At 43.7% G+C, this 22,036-nt stretch overlaps 1 protein-coding gene across 3 annotated transcripts in view; it reads right to left on the bottom strand.

Annotated features, from left to right (window-relative positions):
* The window catches only part of SLC51A (solute carrier family 51 member A), a 39,953-nt gene that overhangs the window by 10,790 nt on the left and 7,127 nt on the right, over positions 1-22,036 (bottom strand). For all 3 annotated transcript variants that reach the window (XM_064296148.1, XM_064296133.1, XM_064296164.1), the window contains exons 2-6: positions 17,080-17,273; positions 16,321-16,415; positions 2,183-2,337; positions 1,047-1,120; positions 453-611 (exon numbers count right to left, since the gene is read on the bottom strand). In XM_064296148.1, coding sequence (XP_064152218.1) covers positions 453-611; positions 1,047-1,120; positions 2,183-2,337; positions 16,321-16,415; positions 17,080-17,117 — 521 coding nt within the window. In that variant the 5' untranslated portion in view covers positions 17,118-17,273. The remainder of the gene's footprint in view (positions 1-452; positions 612-1,046; positions 1,121-2,182; positions 2,338-16,320; positions 16,416-17,079; positions 17,274-22,036) is intronic.

Genomic DNA, 22,036 nt, shown 5'->3' with positions numbered 1-22,036 from the left:
AAGAAGAAGCCAGAATGTTGAGAGCATTGAGAACCCTCCTCACTTCCCACTTATCCACCAGATGCTACCTTTTAAGCAAAACTATCCAGACTGTTGACCCCAGCCTCATTAACCAAAAAGGGCAGAAGAGGCAAGTAAATGGCCCCAAGTCTAATTAGCTCTGTGTGGCTATGGTTTGCAGGAGGCAGTGAGCTGAAGTGATAGGAACTTCAAAGTTCTCCTTCCTCTGCTCCCCTCTTCCCTAGGGCTTGGGGGCCCTATGTGTGTCTTTTCTCCCACTGAGGCAGAAATTCAGGAGGAGGGTTCTGGCTGTGGGATGTCCACCTTGCCATTGTTCCATACAAGCCTAATTCCAAGAGTTCTGAAGCAGAGCTGAGAGTGGAAGAGGCTCATAGGGGAATACAGGAAGAGGCTGATCTGTTCCTCAGTAATGCCCCTCCCTCCCACCTTACCTGGTGAGTATGAGGGGTGGGCAGCAGAGGCAGCAGCAGCAGCAGGGCCCCGTGTGGATCCTCATTGGGGTGTCCTTCAGTGTCCTCAGTACTGCCTCCTTCCCACCAAAGCCTTCCACCATGACCATCATCAGCAGGTAAAAGCATACTGCATAAAACCTTGGGTGAGGGGGGGCAGTGAGACAAAGTATATAGAAGGGATGTGTCAGCCAGCTGAGGGGACACCCCTTTGCTGCAAAGGAGTGGGGAGGCTGGGGCTTACTAAGGGGAAGACAGGAGGACACTCAGAGGAGTGAAAGAGGACGGGGCCAGGAGGCTGGGTGGGAAGGAGGGGGGTTTCAGACTGTGAGAACAAAGAGGTGACTGAGAAATGGGCCAGAATAAGGCATTCCCTGAACAGAGCTAGAAACTCAAGAGACCCAGATTAGCACAAGTTGGGAAGGGCTAGATCCATGATCAGCTGATTTGCGGGGACTGAAGGAAAGGATAGGGTATAGGAGAACACGTGGACTGTGGAGTCCAGAGTAAGTGTGCAACACAAGGGGACCCTAGGAGATACCCAGCCCAAAGATGGGGGCTGGGCAGAACACTCACGAGGCGATGGCCATTTCCACGAGCATGAGGGAACGAGGGATCCAGAGACCAAAGCAGCAGAGCACAGTCACAACCTGCTTGGAGAGGAACAAAAGCCATTAGGGAAGGGAGGAGACTTTGTGCTCACCCTCTTGAACCTTTTGTGGCAAGGGCTCAAGGAAGCAAAACCTAAACATTAACACACCATTACTTAAAAGTTGTCAGCTGGAAAAATAATGAAATCAGTTTATTTTAAAGTTCAGCTGCCAGTTCCTCTGTGTCTAGGGAGAGAGGTAGTAAGTCCCCTTGAGTCATGGGCTCTTTTGAAGACTCTCTGCTGTACCTGGGAAGAAGTAGGTAAGTTTATCCTTAGGAGTAAAATGGATCAATGTTCAACCCCTTCTTTTTATTAGTCCCATGTTAATAGAGCCTCTCTGATGGATTGAGATGGCCCAGGCAGATGTCATCTGGCAGGAAAGGACTTCAAGGGCTCTACTCTCCAGCCCAAACAGACACACAGAGTTCACTACAAGGAAACAGAAATCTAATATTATGTCCCAGGAGCAAACCAAAGACCTATCTAATGGCCATGGGAGTGCGTTTTAAAAAGCGTAAGGGTAGTATGACCCTGTGGGGAAGAAATTCTTTCCCTCCTATACTCTGAGGAACTACTGCCTGCCTGTACAGGAAGAAGGCTTAAACAGCAATGATGCGGTGGGGGAGTGGTGAGGAGTGTGGGGCTGCTGGTGGGTGAGCAGGCTCTCTAGCTATCTCTGCAGGACCTTAGAACAGTGCACCTAGCTGCCTGTTGGCCTTCCAAGCATTGGTTCCTAATTGCAAATGAGATCAGATTACAAATCCCCACCCTGAGGTAGGAGAGACAGGCAACCCTTTGCTGACTTGAATTGTTGAGTTCAGACCCAAACACCATTGCCCATTGAGTCAATTCCAATTCATAGGGACCCAAGAGGGCAGAGTAGAACTGCACCCATAGGGTTTCCAAGGAGCTCCTGGTGGATTCAAACTGCCGACCTTTTGGTTAGCAGCCGTAGCTCTTAACCATTATGCCGCCAGGGTTTGTTGAGTTCAGAGGAATTCTCAAACTGATCCTTGCCTCCTCTCCAGTCCCTCCCAAAGGGCAGGTGCAGGGCCCTCACCGTGGGTGCAGAGCTACTCCAGAGCAGAGTCTTCCTCTTGATGGGACAACGGGTGTTCTTATACAGGTAGACAGCATCCTCCAGGAAGATGATGACAGAGCACATGGCAAGCATGGTCATGATGGCTGTGACAGCAATTTCCGTAGGGCCCAATGCTGGAGTAGAAGAAGAGGACAGATTACAGTGAGCTCAAGACCAAGACCAAGGGGAGAAGATGTGGCTCCCTTGCTCACCACCACTTGGACCTAAATTGCCTTGCCAAGCCTAGAATGATCTGATCTAGGCTGTGGTCCATGCCAACGCATGACTATTTCTCAGACCTAGTGTACCCAACATGTGGCTAGGAAATAGTCATTCTTCTGCATGGATTGGAGACTAGACCAGATAATTCTAGGTAAGGCAAGGCCTACCTGAACCAGGATATAAGTATCAAACAAGATTTTACATACTTAGTAAGATTTTTGAACGAAGAGGTCAGCAAGGCCCATTCACTCTTATACCTCCAGTGTCAGGTGTCACACTAGCAAGCATGGGTCAATTAACAATTATAACGAAAACAGATAACACTTGGACAAACACAGGTGAAGCTCCTTGGGCATCATCATTGTTAACAGAAAAAGTTAACACAGTCATACAATATGTGTTTCTGAACATGGGGTTTACTAATGCAACAATCACTTTTACACAAAGGGCTTGGTGTTCTTAGTGACCGAGCCCCCGGGCTCACTTGTCTGAGCGTTTTCCCTAGTCATTGGACTCTCTCCACCTCCTAACGGCGGGGAGAAGACGGCCAGAGCCCAGTCCATCGTCAATGAACAATGTAGGGGGAAACCTGCCCTTGTCTGGTGACCCGGCAGCATGAGGGCAGCTCAGAGAAACCAAAACAAGGAGAAAGGAGACCAACGACAGTGCTGTTTTCCGCTAGGTCTGTCATTCCTAGTGGCACCACAAGGAGCAATCAGGATGAACATGAATCTGTCAAAAAATATCACATTTACCCTGGCTGCTCTTATTTTAGGGCACATGTTTTTCTCTCTGCTTTATCCAAAGGAGGCACTTTACCTCTGGCCACAGTTAGGTCTTATGACTAATCCAGAGGGCTCGCGATTGCTGGATTTCAGCTCCCAATCTGGACGTCTGAATTCAGTGGTAAACTTTTCCTTCCTATCACAGACCATGAAAGATAGGACTATGCTATTTTTCTCTTTCCTCCTAGTTGTCCCTCCCTCCACCTCACCTCCACTTAGGATACAGCTGTCTGGGTGACTAAATTTCTGGCTCCGCATTGCTGCTACTATTTAGCTCTGTTGACTCTCTGTTAGTTATCTCTCCAGATACTGCTCCAGCAAGCCCTGCAAGTTTTTAACATTAGAAACTGGTTGCAATCCTTTTTTTTTTTTAAACAAGGGGCTTACCTTTTACTCCTTAAAATGTTTAAAACATATAAACAATACAGAGGATTTTTTACACAATCCTACACTTACGCAACCAAAATGCACTGCATATTTCAAACCATCATGGTGATACACATAAAGCCTGCCATATATCCAAATAATTCCAGATGGGTTAAAGGTTAAAGAGAAGTATTTAAAAACCAAACAGGGAAAATGGGGGGGTGGGGGGGGAACAGGTAAGTTAAAAAACCAAATGAGAAAATAGGAAAAAAAGTATTTCCATGAAAACTCTGGAGAGGGAAGACCTTTCTAAGCTTAGAAGTACTATAAGAAATCATAAAGAGAAAATGGTCAAATCTGATATAAAAATTTTTAAATTAGGCAGCAAGCAGACTGGGGGAAAATATTTTTAGTAAATGTTCACTCAAGTTTAATATCCTTATTATAGAAGAAAATTGATAACAAAACATGAGGCACTCGCAGATAAATGGGAAAATATTAACAAAGTTCAGGATATGTGGGAAAATATTCAACCTGCCTAGTAGTCAGAGACAAGTAAAACAACATGATGACATTTTGTTTTGGTCAGGGACTTAAATCCAGGACCGATCCCTCCTGATAACATGTCCAAAGTAGTCTCGCCATTCTCGCTTCTAAGGAGCATTCTGGCTGTTCTTCCAAGACAGATTTGTTCATTCATTCGGCAGTCCATGGTATGTATATTCAATATTCTTCACCAACGCCATAATTCAAAGGTGCCAATTCTTCTTCGGTCTTCCTTATTCATTATCCAGCTTTTGCATACATATGAGGCGATTGAAAATAACACAGTGTCATGGATTGAATTGTGTCCCCCCAAAATATGTGTCAACTTGGTTGGGCCATGATTCTTAGTATTGTGTGATTGTCTACCATTTTGTCATCTGATGTGATTTCCCTATGTGTTGTAAATCTTATCACTGATGTAATGAGATGGATCTGTGGCAGTTATTTTGATGAGATCTACTAGATTAGATAGTGTCTTAAGCCAATCTCTTTTGAGGTATAACAGACAGAAGCAAGCAGGGAGACACAGGGACCTCATACCAAGAAAGCAGTGCCAGGAGCAGAGCAGGTCCTTTAGACCTGAGGTTCCTGTGCTGAGATGCTCCTAGACCAAGGGAAAACTAATGACAAGGACATTCCTCCAGAGTCAACAGAGAGAGAAAGCCTTCCCCTAGAGCCAGCGCCCTGAATTCAGACTTGTAGTCTACTGGACTGTGAGAGAATAAACTTCTCTTTGTTAAAGCCACCCTCTTGTGGTATCTCTGTTATAGCAGTACTAGATGACCAAGACATATGGCTTCGGTCAGGCACACCTTAGTCCTCAAAGTGATATCTTTGCATTGTGACACTTTAAAGAGGTCTTTTGCAGCAGATTTGCCAATGCAATATGTCCTTTGATTTCTTGACTGCTACCTCCACGGGCATTGATTGTGGATCCAGGTAAAATGAAATCCTTGACAACTTCAATATTTTCTGTTTATCATGATGTTGCTTATTGGTCCAGTTGTGAGGATTTTTGTTTTCTTTATGTTGAGGTGCAATCCATACTGAAGTCTATAGGCTTTGATCGTTATCAGTAAGTGCTTCAAGTCCTCTTCACTTTGAGCAAGGAAGGCTGTGTCAACTGCATATCAAAGGTTGTTAACGCGTCTTCCTCCAATCCTGATGTCCTGTTCTTCTTCATATAATCCAGCTTCTTGGATTATTTGCTCAGCATACAAACTGAATGAGTATGGTGAAAGGATACAAACCTGATGCACACCTTTCCTGATTTTAAAGCACGGGGTATCCCCTTGTTCTGTCCCAACGACTGCCTCTTGGTCTATGTACAGGTTCTTCATGAGGACAATTAAGTATTCTGAAATTCCCATTCTTCACAGTGTTGTCCATAATTTGTTATGATCCACAGAGGCAAATGCCTTTGCATAGTCAATAAAACACAGGTAAACATCTTTCTTGTATTCTCTGCTTTCAGCCAAAATCCATCTGACATCAGCAATGATATCCCTCATTTCACATCTTCTTCTAAATCCAGCTTGAATTTCTGGCAGTTCACTGTCGATGTACTGCTGCAACCGTTTTAGAATTATCTTCAGCAAAATTTTAATTGAATGTGATATTAATGATATTGTTTGATAATTTCTAAATTCTGTTGGATCACCTTTCTTTGGAATGGACACAAATATGGATCTCTTTCAGTCAGTTGGCCAGATACCTGTCTTCCAAATTTCTTGGCATTGACAATTGAGCACATCCAGTGCTGCATCTGTTTGTTGAAACATCTCAATTACTGGAGCCTTGTTTTTCGCCAATGCCTTCATGCAGCTTGGACTTCTTCCTTCAATACCATCGGTTCTAGATCATATGCTACCTCCTGAAATGGTTGAACGTTGACCAATTATTTTTGGTTCAGTGACTCCGTGTATTCCTTTCACCTTCTTTTGGTGCTTCCCGTGTTTTTTCAATATTTTGCCCACAGAATCCTTCAAAATTGCAACTTGAGGCTTGACTTTTTTCTTCAGTTCTTTCAGCTTGTGAAATGAGCTGAGCATGTTCTTCCCTTTTGGTCGTCTAACTCCAGGTCTTTGCACATTTCATTATAATTCTTTACTTTGTCTTCTCAAGCCACCCTTTGAAATCTTTTGTTCAGCTCTTTTGGTTTGGTATACTTGTTTATAATAATAACTTGTTTATATAATATTTATTTACTTGTTTTTTCGGTATGTTTCTCCCATGTAATATAAACTCCACAAAGGTAGGGACTTGGTTAGTCTTGTCCTCTGGACTATCTCCAACCGCCTGGAACTGTAACTGCCCTGTAACTACTTGTTGAATGAAAGAAAGAACCTGTAGAGCTCCTATTATCATCCTCACTTTTCAGGCTTTTTTTAGGAAATGGGGGTGAGAGAATTAAGCACCTTGCCCATGGTCAAAACCTGGAAGAGACGGAGCTGGAATTTAAACCCAGGGGTTCCTGACGCTAAGTCCATGCTCTTAACCATCACGCACACTGATGAAGATATGGAAGGAATGAGGAGTGATAAAACAATCAAATGCAATCCTAAAAGGTTGTTTACGTTTATAAAGGGGGTAGGAGGGAGGATATTCTGACCACCCAATACAGAACTGGCTGCAAATTTTCTTGTAACTGCTGGCTTTGGTTCTTTCTCCTACTCACAGCACCTATAGGCTCTTGTATCCATTTACATGGTGTAAAAGCTAAGAAAGGTAGAGAAAAATTCCTTAGCATCTGTAGCCTGATACCACTGCTCTTATCAAACTCATTTAGGAGATCACCCGCCTCCTTATTTTTCCAGTCTAACTCATTTTTTTCTGAAGTGTATCTTAATAGATATTACGGGACAAAAGTGCTGTAGGGTCAAAGGATTTTTGGAATGACTTAAAGTTAAACATGTTTCTTTCCTACAGAGTATACCAAATCTTTAATCTGCTAATTTACAGATTACTTTAATTGTAAATTTACAGAAGGAGGTTATAGAATACAGCATTCCCAAAAATTCTCTGTAGAACTCTGTTTTCATGGAGCACCTTTTGGGATTAATATTCCAAGAAGCACACTTTGGGACATGCTTGGCTACTAGCCATTTTGAATACAATGGCTAGCAAATATGCCTTTAGCAACGAATACATATTTCCCAACTGTTTCTGGAATAGCAAACATTTCTTTCTTAAACAACGTAAACCATATAAGGGTGGAAAACAGTTTGGGGGTTCATCAAAAAGTTTAGCATAGAATTACCATACCCCCAAAAAACCATTGCCGTGGAATGGATTCTGACTCATAGCCACCCTGTAGGACAGAGTAGAACTGCCCCATAAGGCTTCCAAGGAGCAGCTGGTGGATTTGAAGTGCCAACCTTTTGGTTAGCAACTGTAGCTCACTGTAGCTCTTAACCACGGTGCCACCAGGACTTCAGAGTTACCATATGACCCGGGAATTCCATTCCTAGGTATATACTCAAAGGAATTGAAGACACATACCTAAGCAAATGATTGTACACGAATATGCATAGTAGCACTATTCATAATAACAAAAAAAAAAAAAATGGAAAGAACCAAAATGTCCATCAACGGATGAATGGGTAAGCAAAATGTGATGGATATAATAAAATATTATCCAGCCAGAAAAAGGACTGACATACTGACACATGGATGGATCTCAAAAACATGATGAAGTGAAGGATGCCAGACACAAAATGTCACATATCATATGATTCCATTTCTATAAAGTATCCAGGATGGTAAATCCATAGAGACAGAAAGTCGATTGGTGATTGCCAGGGGCTGGCGGGAGGGAGAAATGACGAAAATTGCTTACTGGGTAAGGGTTTTTATTTCGTGGCGATGAAAATACCTTGGAACTAGGTGAGGTGGTAGTTACACAACGCTGTGAATATACTAAGCATCACTGAATTGCTCACTTTAAAATAGTTGAATTTACATTATGTGGATTTCACCTCAATTTAGAAAAGATAAAGATATTAAATAAAATTTGGAAAAAAAAAGAGTAAATAATCTCCCATAATCCCAGATTCCTAACCAAAAATCATTTTCTTTTTTGCATATTGGCTTGCATGGAGGCTAAGGGCATAGGCTTTGGAGTCAGAGACACCTGAGTTCAACGTAAAATGCCATTTACTGTTTGCTCTATGACCTTGGATAAATTACTTATCCTCTCATTAAATGACCAGCACCTAAACCCAAACCAAATACTATGCCGTGGAGTGGATTCCAACTCATAGCAACCCTATAGAGCAGAGTAGAACTGCCCCCATAGGGCTTCCAAGGCTGTAATCTTTATGCAAGCAGACTGCCACATTTTTCTCCCATGGAGCGGCTGGTGGGTTCAAACCAGCGACCAGCTGAGCGCTTAACCACTATGCCACCAGGGCTCCTTGCACAGCACCTAGCATGTAGTGTTTGCTCGACAAAAAAAAGTAATTTTAAAAAATATCCTGGTTATGAATTCCTGGAAAAACACTACCTACCTAAACTAACACATTCAGAAGTAGAACAACTAAATAGACCCATAACAAAAAAAGAGATTGAAACGGTAATCAAAAAACTCCCAACAAAAAAAAGCCCTGGCCCGGACGGCTTCACTGCAGAGTTCTACCAAACTTTCAGAGAAGAGTTAACACCACTACTACTGAAGGTATTTCAAAGCATAGAAAATGACGGAACACTACTCAACTCATTCTATGAAGCCACCATCTCCCTGATACCAAAACCAGGTGAAGACATTACAAAAAAAGAAAATTATAGACCTATATCCCTCATGAACATAGATGCAAAAATCCTCAACAAAATTCTAGCCAATAGAATCCAACAACACATCAAAAAAATAATTCACCCTGATCAAGTGGGATTTATACCAGGCATGCAAGGCTGGTTTAATATCAGAAAAACCATTAATGTAATCCATCACATAAATAAAACAAAAGACAAAAACCACATGATCTTATCAATTGATGCAGAAAAGGCATTTGACAAAGTCCAACACCCATTTATGATAAAAACTCTTACCAAAACAGGAATTGAAGGAAAATTCCTCAACATAATAAAGGGCATCTATGCAAAGCCAACAGCCAATATCACTCTAAATGGAGAGAACCTGAAAGCATTTCCCTTGAGAATGGGAACCAGACAAGGACGCCCTTTATCACCGCTCTTATTCAACATCGTGCTTGAAGTCCTAGCCAGGGCAATTAGGCTAGACAAAGAAATAAAAGGTATCCGGATTGGCAAGGAGGAAGGAAAGTTATCACTATTTGCAGATGACATGATCTTATACACAGAAAACCCTAAGGAATCCTCCAGAAAACTACTGAAACTAATAGAAGAGTTTGGCAGAGTCTCAGGTTATAAAATAAACATACAAAAATCACTTGGATTCCTCTACATCAACAAAAAGAACACCGAAGAGGAAACAACCAAATCAATACCATTCACAGTAGCCACCAAGAAGATAAGATACTTAGGAATAAATCTTACCAAGGATGTAAAAGACCTATACAAAGAAAACTACAAAGCTCTACTACAAGAAATTCAAAAGGACATACTTAAGTGGAAAAACATACTTTGCTCATGGATAGGAAGACTTAACATAGCAAAAATGTCTATTCTACCAAAAGCCATCTATACATATAATGCACTTCCGATCCAAATTCCAATGTCATATTTTAAGGTGATAGAGAAACAAATCACCAATTTCATATGGAAGGGAAAGAACCCCCGGATAAGCAAAGCATTACTGAAAAAGAGAAGAAAGTGGGAGGCCTCACTCTACCTGATTTCAGAAGCTATTATACAGCCACAGTAGTCAAAACAGCCTGGTACTGGTACAACAACAGGCACATAGACCAATGGAACAGAATTGAGAACCCAGATATAAATCCATCCACGTATGAGCAGCTGATATTTGACAAAGGACCAGTGTCAGTTAATTGGGGAAAAGATAGTCTTTTTAACAAATGGTGCTGGCATAACTGGATATCCATTTGCAAAAAAATGAAACAGGACCCATACCTCACACCATGCACAAAAACTAACTCCAAGTGGATCAAAGACCTAAACATAAAGACTAAAACGATAAAGATCATGGAAGAAAAAATAGGGACAACCCTAGCAGCCCTAATACAAGGCATAAACAGAATACAAAACATTACCAAAAATGATGAAGAGAAACCCGATAACTGGGAGCTCCTAAAAATCAAACACCTATGCTCATCTAAAGACTTCACCAAAAGAGTAAAAAGACCACCTACAGACTGGGAAAGAATTTTCAGCTATGACATCTCCGACCAGCGCCTGATCTCTAAAATCTACATGATTCTGTCAACACTCAACCACAAAAAGACAAACAACCCAATCAAAAAGTGGGCAAAGGATATGAACACACACTTCACTAAAGAAGATATTCAGGCAGCTAACAGATACATGAGAAAATGCTCTCGATCATTAGCCATTAGAGAAATGCAAATTAAAACTACGATGAGATTCCATCTCACACCAACAAGGCTGGCATTAATCCAAAAAACACAAAATAATAAATGTTGGAGAGGCTGCGGAGAGATTGGAACTCTTATACACTGCTGGTGGGAATGTAAAATGGTACAACCACTTTGGAAATCTATCTGGCGTTATCTTAAACAGTTAGAAATAGAACTACCATACAACCCAGAAATCCCACTCCTCGGAATATACCCTAGAAAAACAAGAGCCTTCACACAAACAGATATATGCACACCCATGTTTATTGCAGCTCTGTTTACAATAGCAAAAAGCTGGAAGCAACCAAGGTGTCCATCAACGGATGAATGGGTAAATAAATTGTGGTATATTCACACAATGGAATACTACGCATCGATAAAGAACAGTGACGAATCTCTGAAACATTTCATAACATGGAGGAACCTGGAAGGCATTATGCTGAGCGAAATTAGTCAGAGGCAAAAGGACAAATATTGTATAAGACCACTATTATAAGATCTTGAGAAATAGTAAAAACTGAGAAGAACACATACTTTTGTGGTTACGAGGAGGGGAGGAAGGGAGGGAGGGAGAGGGTTTTTTATTGATTAATCAGTAGATAAGAACTGCTTTAGGTGAAGGGAAGGACAACACTCAATACATGGAAGGTCAGCTCAATTGGACTGGACCAAAAGCAAAGAAGTTTCCGGAATAAAATGAATGCTTCAAAGGTCAGCGGAGCAAGGGCGGGGGTCTGGGGAACATGGTTTAAGGGGACTTCTAAGTCAATTGGCAAAATAATTCTATTATGAAAACATTCTGCATCCCACTTTGAAATGTGGCGTCTGGGGTCTTAAATGCTAACAAGCGGCCATCTAAGATGCATCAATTGGTCTCAACCCACCTGGAGCAAAGGAAAATGAAGAACACGAAGGTCACACGACAACTAAGAGCCCAAGAGACAGAAAGGGGCACATGAACCAGAGACCTACATCATCCTGAGACCAGAAGAACTAGTTGGTGCCTGGCCACAATCGATGACTGCCCTGACAGGGAGCACAACAGAGAACTCCTGAGGGAGCAGGAGATCAGTGGGATGCAGACCCCAAATTCTCATAAAAAGACCATACTTAATGGTCTGACTGAGACTAGAGGAATCCCGGCGGCCATGGTCCCCAGACCTTCTGTTGGCACAGGACAGGAACCATCCCCGAAGACAACTCATCAGACATGAAAGGGACTGGTCAGTGGGTTGGAGAGAGATGCTGATGAAGAGTGAGCTAATTATATCAGGTGGACACTGGAGAGTGTGTTGGCATCTCTTGTCTGGAGGGGGGATGGGAGGATAGAGAGAGAGGGAAGCTAGCAAAATTGTCACGAAAGGAGAGACTGAAAGGGCTGACTCAATAGGGGGAGAGCAAGTGGGAGTACGGAGTAAGATGTATGTAAACTTATATGTGACAGACTGATTGGATTTGTAAACGTTCACTTGAAGCTTAATAAAAGTTAATAAAAAAAAAAATCCTGGTTAAAGGGCACATGTATTTTATCACTGCAATCACAACTACTACATAAAATTTTGTATTTTATTTTTTTACCTAACATTTCATCATGAACTCTCATAAACTACTTTTTATAGTTATTTTATAAATTACAGAATATTTCAAAACTATAGGAGAATAATAGAGCAAACATTAATATATTTATAACTCATTTTAATGTGTTAAGATACTGCCAATTTTGCTTCAAAAGTTATTTTTATGAAGATAAATCATTATAGACATATTTTAAGCCTCTGTGTAACTTCAGGAAACCCTGGTAGCATAGTGGTTAAAAGCTATGGCTGATAACCAAAAGGTCAGCAGTTCAAATTCACCAGGCTCTCCTTGAAAACCCTATAGGGCTGTTCTACTCTGTTCTATAGGGTCACCATGAGTCGGAACCAACTCAACGGCAACGGTGAAACTTCAGGATACTTTTCCCTTCCCTACCTCACTCTCCATGGGTAGCTACCAATTTTTTTTACAAAATATGTATATACTCAACATAGAGTATTGCTTTTCATTTAAAAAAAAAAAAAAACTATATAAATGGCATCATGCTTTTTCCACGCAACATTGTTGTCTTAGTTATCTAGTGCTGCTATAACAGAAATGCCACAAGTGGGTGGCTTTAACAAAGAGAAATTTATTTTCTCACAGTTTGGGAGGCTAGAAGTCTGAATTCAGGGCGCCAGCTCTAGGGGACGTCTTTCTCTCTCTGTCGGCTCTGGAGGAAGGTCCTTGTCTCTTCAGCTTCTGTTTCCTGGTTCCTTAGACAGCTCCATGTGTCTTGGCATCTATCTGATCCCATCTCTCTCTCTGCTCGCTTGTTGACTCTCTTTTATATCTCATAAGAGATTGACTCAAGATACACCCTACATAAATCCTGCTTCATTAACATAACAAAGACAACCTATTCTCAAATGGGATTATAACCACAGGCATAGAGGTTAGGATTTACAACACATATTTTGGGGGGACACAATTCAATCCATAACAACTGTTTTCATGACTTTTATTATTTTAATTATGACAGACAAATGCTGTAATAAAGCTTCTTGGACATGTCTTCTTGGCACCTACAGGAGAGTTCCTCCAGGGCCTAATCTAGAATTGGGATCGCTGGGTTGTAGGAGATCAGAATCTTCGGTTTCATAGATATTATCTAGTTATGACCCAAAGTGGCTATGCCAGTTTCTACTCCCATCAGTCTATGACAGCTCATGTTTCACAGCAAGCTCACTAATACTTGGTATCACCAGGTGGTAATTTTTGCCAATATGAGAGTAGTAAAATGATAATTCATTGTCTAATATGTATTTAGCAGCCATTTGTATTTCCTCTTCTATGAACTGCCTGTTCATATATTTTACTCAATTTTTATTGGGTCGTTTTTCTTATACTGTCTACTAATCCTTTGTTGGTTAGCAGTTCAAAACTATCTTCTCCTAGTCTGTGGTTTGACATCTAACTCTGTTTTTTGTTGAACAGAAGTTTTTGGTTTTCGTTTTGTTTTTATGTAGTCAAATCTTTTCCATCATCGTTGTGCTTTCTTGTGTTTTATTTCAGAAACTATTCTCTACTCTCAATCATAAAGATATCTTTCTGTATTTTCTTTTGTAAAAATGTCTACATTTTACATTTAGGTATTTATTCTATCTGGAAAGATACTTTGGAGCTATTTTCATATTGATTTATTTGCCATAGGGATAGGCAATTCTCCAGCACTATATTTTAGATAGCCCATCCTGCCCCCACAGATGGGTATAGCATCTTTTACATACACCAAGTCCCCAGGTAGGCATGGCTGTATTTCTGAGCCCCCATTCTGTTCCATTTTTCTATCTGTCAGGACCTTTGCCTTTATTGAGGAGCCTTGGTGGCACAGTAGTTAAGCGCTTGCCTGCTAACCGAAAGGTCAGCAGTTCAAACCCACCAGCATTCTACTCTGTCCTATAAGATCGCTATGAGTCAAAATTGACTCAATGGCAATGGCTTTGGTTTGATTTGCCTTTATTACCACACACCTTTAATTGCTATGCCCTTGTTAGAGCCCTAATCTCTGGTAGGGCAGGTTCTTTCTTTACATTTTTTCAAAATTGTCTTGGTTTTTCTCAGCCCTTCACTCTTATGTAAATCTCTGGATTAATCCATTAAAAAAAAAAAAAAACCCTGTAGAAATTTTGATCACAATCACATCACCAGAATAGCTCTTTCCTAAATACCATTTATCTTACGGAACAGCAGTTTAGAAATGAAGAGGGGAAGGGCTTTCACCACCTCCTCCAACAGACTCCCCTTCTCCTGTTTCTGTCCATGTCCTCACCATTAACCAAATCCTCAGAGTCCTCATGAGCATCTATTTTTCGTTCACTGAGCATGTCTAGATGTTTACCACATCCCACCTGCTTTTTCTTTGGATGCCTCTGTTTTCTACCCCTTCCTTCCCTTTCCCTGTCACTGCCCTGGCTCAGACACTAGTCCCTTGTCCTGGACTGGGGCAATTACCTTTAATTTATACCCTTGCTTCTCAAGGCTCATCTTCCCTGCAGTCTATCCTGATTACTGATTAATGGTCCTGAAGGACTACTTCCATCCAGCCCCTCCCAACTTCACAGCCCTCACTGGCTTCTTGAGTCTGGGGGATAAAGCACAACTTCTCTGCCTGACCCCACCTTACCTGCCCAGCCCACTCAATTGTGCCCTGCTCTCCCCCAACCCAGAAACCTTGAATCTGGCCAGATCTAGCCCTCACTGTCTGGGGGAACCCTCCCACTCGGTCTATCTCCAGCCCCACCCCAGGAGTGCCCACCCTCCCCTCCCTACCCTCCAGGCCCTACCCACTCTAATAGCTCCACCTGCAACAAGGTCCGCCGACTCCAAGACCCATAACGGTCTCCCCACTTTGAACACTTGTGCTTTTATTTGCACATTTTGCAGTAAAGCAACACGAGTGCAACTTTCACGGCGTAAGGCCAGGTTTTTCAACCTCAGAAATACTGATACCTTAGCCGGAAAATACTTTGTTGTGGGGGGCTGCCCTGTGCTTTGTAGGATGTTTAGCAGCATCCCTGGCCTCTACCCACTAGATGCTACTACCCCTTCCCAGTTGTAGCAACCAGACATTGCCAAATGCCCCTGGGGGACAAAATCGCCCCTCAAGGAGGACCACTGGTATAAGGGAAGACGTGTACCACCAGCTGCACTCTCTGAACAGGAGGTTTCTGGGGCCAGGTGTAGCAGCTGCCTACTGTTCCTAACCCACAAAGACCGCAGGGCATCTGTGGACACTCTCTGGCAGTCAACAATCCCTCTGGACTGGAGTATCTGGAATGAGCCTGAACATAACCCAAGGACAGGGCCCACATCTGCCTCCTAATGCACACTGGCCAGGACTATTGCTCAGAGAGCATCTATTCCGTGAGGTAACAACATCAGGAAGGAATCTGGGAAGCGCATGAAGGATGTCACAGAGACACAAACTCCTACCCGTCACATCTCAGTGGTACTGAACCTCGCAGTTAGAAAACAAAAGACGTGAACCCAATCTGCTACAAAGATGCTAGGACCATTGGACTGTCAATGTTCTAGGTGCCCACAGAATAAATCGAGTCTGATCTTAGTCTTCTCACTGGAGAAAACAACTTAAACCAAAAGCAATTCAGTAATAGGATCTGGTTGGCCAACACCGTAAGAACATTTTTAGAGCTTCATCTAAGTTTTAAGAACATTATTCATAAAACATCGCCATGCTAGAATGATATAGGCCTTTTCCCAAGATGGCTGTTGTGGAGTGCCCTGTGGGGCCTGGATCATTTAGGTACCATCTTGAGAGGTGGGTTTACTCTGTGGAGGGCCCTGGAGTCTGTTAAATGCTTCAGGCTGCAGTCTCCCTTATTCGAATAGGCTTCTAAGCTGGGGCTTGTGAAGACCCAACATGTGGGTTCATCTCCTGGGCTAGGTTGTCCTGGCCCCCTTTTGGCTACTGACTCCTTGAGGAGTTGCTCTTGCCCAAAGCCTTAGCCATGAAGGACACTGGGTCAGCATCCTCCTGGGTTCTCCAGGCTGGCCAACCTCAGGACTGGGCTCCCTGGAGCTGTTCTTACTTCTGTCTGGAACTCACGGCTCCTCCTTTCAGTTCCTTTGTGCAGTGCCCCTGACTCACCTCTCAGGAGCTGGGCTGCAGTGGGGGGGAGAGAGAAGCAGGCAGGGGAGATGCTGTAATTGGTTTTCAGTACCTCCAGAAGGTCTGCCGTGTACCTGGGGAGATAGCGGAATTGTGTTCAGAATTGTGAAGCCTGGGGAGTAGAGAGTGGATTGGCAGAAGGCACATGAGTTACTGACACTCAAACATTCCTGGCTTCAGAGGACTTGTCCATTCCCCCTCAGGGCCCTGTTAGAGACAGGCTGGGGCTCAGGCCAGTGGTTAGGCAGGCTACCACTTAGGCCAGGGGCAGGTCTGGCTGAGGTGGCCAAATAGCCCACAGTCAATTCTCTCCACTCCCATGGGGCAGCAGCCCAGGGGCTGGCTGGGGAGAAAGAGCAGGGTCCCAGAGCCAGGCTTCCCTGGCAGTGGGCCCTTAGCACCCGGGATTGCTCCCTAGCTGGTCTACGGCCCTGTGCTTGGCTTGGGAGCCATGGACCGGCTCCCCCTGGGAAAGCCCTCCAAACACCCCACCTCTGGGATCTTTCTCTCCACAGTTTGAAGAGCAAAGGTGAGGCCCTGAGTGAGATGTCACGCTGGCCCAACCCCACCGTGTACCTGAAGGCCTAGGGGACAGCCAGCCAGACCATCTTCCATTGGTCTCATTCTGGATGCTGGGAGCCAAAGGCTCTGGGAGGGAGGTGGGGACAGGCCAGAGCATGGGTGCCCCTGTCCCTTAGCAACTGGCTCCTGGCCCGGGGCCCCAGCGCCCTCACTCACCTGGGGTCGAGCTTTATGTGTGTCCTTTCTGGCTCCATGTTCTCCCTCTCTGGGCAGGCTCAGAGGAGCCAGGGGGCGGGCAGGGTGGCGGTGCCGGCTGAGTGAGCAGCTCCTGCCTTTCCCGGGGGACGGCTGCAGGCAGGTGGACTGGCCAGTCTTCCCCTCTGGCTCTTTCCCTCCTCGGGTCTCTAGCACTGACAAGTTTCTGTCTCAGAGTTCACACCAAAGGAATTTGATCCTCTCAGCTGGCTGAGGTCCCGGGTTCCTGACTCCTCCCCGTCCCTAGGCGCGGCCCCTCCTGCCGCCAGGCCTGGGACAAATGCCTTTGGCTACCCCTTGCCCCGCCCGCCCCATCCCATATACCCCCTTCTAGGGCGGTTGCACCCAAGACAAAACTCTTCCGGCGCTGGATTAGGGTGAGGACGAAGTCCTCGCTCCTCCCCCGGTTGTGCCCAGGTCAGCAACCCCAGAGAACCTGGCTGGGGCACCGCCCTTGGCCCCTGGAGATGAGACTCAGGGCCAGTCCTGGGCTGTGTCTGGTGTTGGCTTGGTGTAGAAGAGAGGACTGGCTGGAAAGGCCAGAGGAGGCCCAGAGGGGTTCCCCAAAGGCCAGACCCTCACATCTTGTGGATGGGCTTATCTAGCCAAGCAGCTGGGCCTGAAGAGTCGCAAAGGAGAGACTGTATTTCGGAGGCAGAGTTGCAGGGTGTGAGTTCTGAGCATTTTGACAGATTTTGCCAGATTACAACTATTTCATTGGTTGGTAGTTTTGCTCCTCTCTCCAAGTAGATTTAAACCTCTTTGAGTCCGAACACATGCACTACAGACCCCGAGGTTCCTGGCACATACTAAGGGTACCTTAGCATTTGGCTGCATGATTGATAAAATAATAAAATTGCAGCAACAGTAGCAGCTCATGTCTACTGAGCACTGATGGTGTGCCAGGTACTGTAGGAAATACAGTATATTTATCTCATTTAAACTTTATAACCCCTCATATAAGGTAAACATGTTGCTGTAAAGTCGACTGCAACTCATAGTGACCCTATAGGACAGAGTGGAACTGCCGCATATGGTTTCCAGGGAGCACCTGGTGGATTTGAACTGCCGAACTTTTGGTTAGTAGCCATAGCTCTTAACCAATACGCCATCAGGGCTTCCTACATAATAAGGCAAGTACTATCTTTATTCCCATTTTACAGATGAGGAAACTCTGGCTTAGTGAGGCTAAGAAACCAGGTTAGGTAGCCAGGAAGGGCATGGAGAGAGGCAGAAGGGACTGTGTCAGGGGCTCTGTTGCAGTTCAGGTGAAGATTTTAGAGAGTGAGAAATGAACTCATGAGATGGTCGAGAGGGTCCATTCTGGGAGGGCAGTGGAGGCTTCCTGCCCTGGGCTGGTGAGTAGATACAAGCAGAGGAAGTGGTTACCGATGTCGTACCAGAAAGCTTCCCTAATCTTGTCCCAAAACACCGCAAAATACCTGCCAAGGGTCAAGTCGTTGCCTCTCCCAGTTTTACCTTCCTCTTTAAGTACAAATTTTCAGGACGGGACAATGCAATGAACCAGGAGCCTTAGAAGCCCAATTGCCAGCCCAAATGCAACGGGAGTCAGCAGGTGGGTGGGGAGGGCAGGGTTGCTAAGGCGGAGCTAAGGGCACAAAAAGGAAAGCAAGGGCACTGACCCCTCAGAGGCCAATTACCTCAGCTCAACCTTGACAAAGACACAGACTGACTCAGCTTCCTCAAACCATTTCCACAGGAGCATTCCCTGGGTCATTCGTCTCTAGCCCAGTCTAAGGCCTGGAGCTTAATTGCCCAAAGTCCTGAACCTTAGACTCCCCAGAACCGGTAACAGGGTGCTGAGGATGTTCTCAGAGCTTCTTCAGGACAGAAGCGAGGGGCGGGAGGAAGAAGAGGAGGCTTGAAGAGCAGGAGGGAGTTAGGAGGGGAAGGCAGCTGGGCCAAGACTCAGGGTTTCTGCAGCTGGGCAGCAGAGGCTGGGAGGCCACAGAAGAGAGTGGACAATCCTCAGGGTGGATAGACTGAGGGGGGAAGAACCAGCAGGGTGAGGGTGAGAACGGAGGCTTGAGCACTGCTGGGCATTTCTACCTCACCCAAAGCCACTACATGACTATATTCTATATAGTGTGATACTGTATTGCCCATGGGTTAACCAAAAACCCAAACCTATTGTCATCAAGTCAATTCTGACTCATTGCAACCCTACAGGACAGAGTAGAACTGCCCCATAGGGTTTCCAAGCAGCGGCTGGTGGATTCAAACTGCTGACCTTTTGGTTAGCAGCCGAGCTCTTTAACCACTGTGCCACCAGAGCTCTGCCCATCAATCCCCTGACTCAAGCCAGCCTATCCATAGCTAAGACTTGGCAAGAGAAGGTGAGCTAGACCAGCCAATCAGATTATTCTCCTGGCAATTTTGGAACTAGGAGACCAAGAAACTGCTAGCTGAAATGCACTGAAGTTTAGAACCAAGAAGAATGAATCAAGTGTTATTCTTTTTTTTTTTTTTGGCCTAATTTTCCCCATAAGATTATATGATAAAATGATACAACATCTGTCACTTCAATTTGGGCTTTCTCCATGTAAGGGTCATTTTGAAAATCAAAAAACCCCCCAAAACAGGGGTTTCATCAATTCTCCCCAGGGATCCTCAATTATTTGATACCCGGAGGCCATTCTCTCTTCTTTTAAAAGGTTCTTATTGAGATAAAATTCACAACACAAAATTCAGCAGTTTAATTATTTGAAAGTATACAATTCAGTGGTTTTTAGTATATTCAAAATGTTGTACAACCATCGCCACTACCTAATTCCAGAATATTTTATGACCCAAAAAGAAACCTCATACCTCCTAATTTCCCCAGACCCCCATGCCCTGGGAACCACTAATCTACCTTCTGTCTCTGTAGATTTGCTGGTTCTGGACATTTCAGATAAATGAATCCATATAATATGTGGCCTTTTATGTCTGGCTGCTTTCACTTAGCATAATGTTTTCAAGGTTCAGCCATGTTATAGGATGTATCAGTACTTCATTCCTTTTCATGGTTGAATAATATTCCACTGTATGTATATACCACTTCTGTTTATCTGTTCATCAGTTGGTGAACATTTGGGTTGTTTCCACTTTTTGCCTAGTATGAGTCATGCTGCTAGGAACATTTGTGTACAAGTTTTTGTGCGAACGTGTTTTCAGTTCTCTTGGGTTTATACCGTATTTTGTGCAAATAACGCACGTTATATGCTCTTTGCCAACCATGCAACCCCCTTTCACATTATTTTCCCTAGGCACACTATGCATGTTATATGTATGTGGGTGTGTTATTTACATGGGCGCATTACTGCAAAAAAATACGGTACCTGAGTGGAATTGCTGGGTCATATGGTGACTCTATGTTGAGCATTTTGAGGAACTGCCACACTGTTTTCCACAGCTGCTGCTCCATTTTACATCCTCATCAACAATGGATGAGAGTTCCAGTTTCTCCACATCCTTGCCAACACTTGTTATCGCCGCCAACTTTTTTTATTATTATAGCCATTCTAAAACCCCAAAACCAAATCCATTGCTGTCAAGTCGATTCCGACTCATAGTGACCCCATGTACAACAGGACAAACACTGTCCGGTCCTGTGCCATCATCACAATCGTTGTTATGCTTGAGCCCATCGTTGCAGCTACCGTGGCAATCCATTTCTTTGAGGGTCTTCCTGCTTTTTGCTGACCCTTTACTTCACCAAGCATGAGGTCCTTCTCTAGGGCCTGATCCCTCCTGACAACACGTCCAAAGTGTGTGAGACAAGGTCTCGTCATCCTGGCTTCTAAGCAGCATTCTGGCTGTACTTCTTCTAAGGCAGACTAAGCACTGTGCTCTTTCAGTATCTATATGGGATCAAATTGACAACGGCAACTTGAAAGATTAGATAGGAACTCGGGGGGCAGCAAGTTTATGTTAGTGGGGGAGGAACAACTTGGAAAAGGCGAGTGAGAATGGTTGCACAACTCGAACAATGTAATCAGTGCTATTGAATTGTACACGTAGAAACTGTTGAATTGGTGTATGTTTTGCTGTGTATGTTCTCAACAACAACACCAAATTAATAAAATTATGTATTGGGATCTTTGATGTGGAAAGCCCAAGGGAAGTCATTGTTTTGTTTCTCATGGTATCTTTCACAAAATCAATACTGCTGTGCCTAAACACACTTCTTTAACTGTTAAGGAATCTTAAGAGAACTAGAGACCAAACCATCAACAACTGCTTTAAAACAAAGATGAGAATGTAAGGGGGCAGACAAACTAGATTAGTGGAAACGGGACAACCAGAACGGAATAATGAGAATGTTCACCCATTGTGAAGAATGTAACCGATGTCACTGAATAACTTGTGTAGAAATTGTTGAATGGGAATCCATCCAAACTGCTGTGTAAACCTTTACTGAAAGCACAATAAAATACTATTAAAAAAATAAATAGAATGGCCTATGAAAAAAACAAAAGAAAACCCATTGCCATCTAGCTGATTCTGACTCATAGCAACCCTATAGGATAGAGTAGAACTGCCCCATAGGGTATTCAAGGAGCAGCTGCTGGATTTGAACCACCGACCTTTTGGTTAGCAGCCAAGCTCTCAACTGCTACACTGCCAGGGCTCCAGATGGCCTATAAGATGTAAAAATATTTCACATGTAATTTTAAGAGGCATAAGTTAAAAGATCAAGGTATCATTTGTCACCTATAAAGTTGGAAATTATTTAAATTCATACTTAATTATACTGCTAGTATTATAATGTGGGTATGCTCATAATAGGTATTAAACTTGGGCAAACTTTCTGGAAAGCATTTTGCAAAATATGCAAAAGATGTGTTAAATATTCATATCCATTGAGCCAAAATCCAATCATTAGAAATCTATTCTAAGGAAATAATCAGAGATG

The sequence above is a fragment of the Loxodonta africana genome, chromosome 1, assembly GCF_030014295.1.
Source record: "Loxodonta africana isolate mLoxAfr1 chromosome 1, mLoxAfr1.hap2, whole genome shotgun sequence".
Taxonomy (NCBI): Eukaryota; Metazoa; Chordata; class Mammalia; order Proboscidea; family Elephantidae; genus Loxodonta; species Loxodonta africana.
The sequence above is the reverse complement of the archived record's forward strand: the minus strand, read 5'-3'. Positions and strand labels throughout refer to the sequence as shown.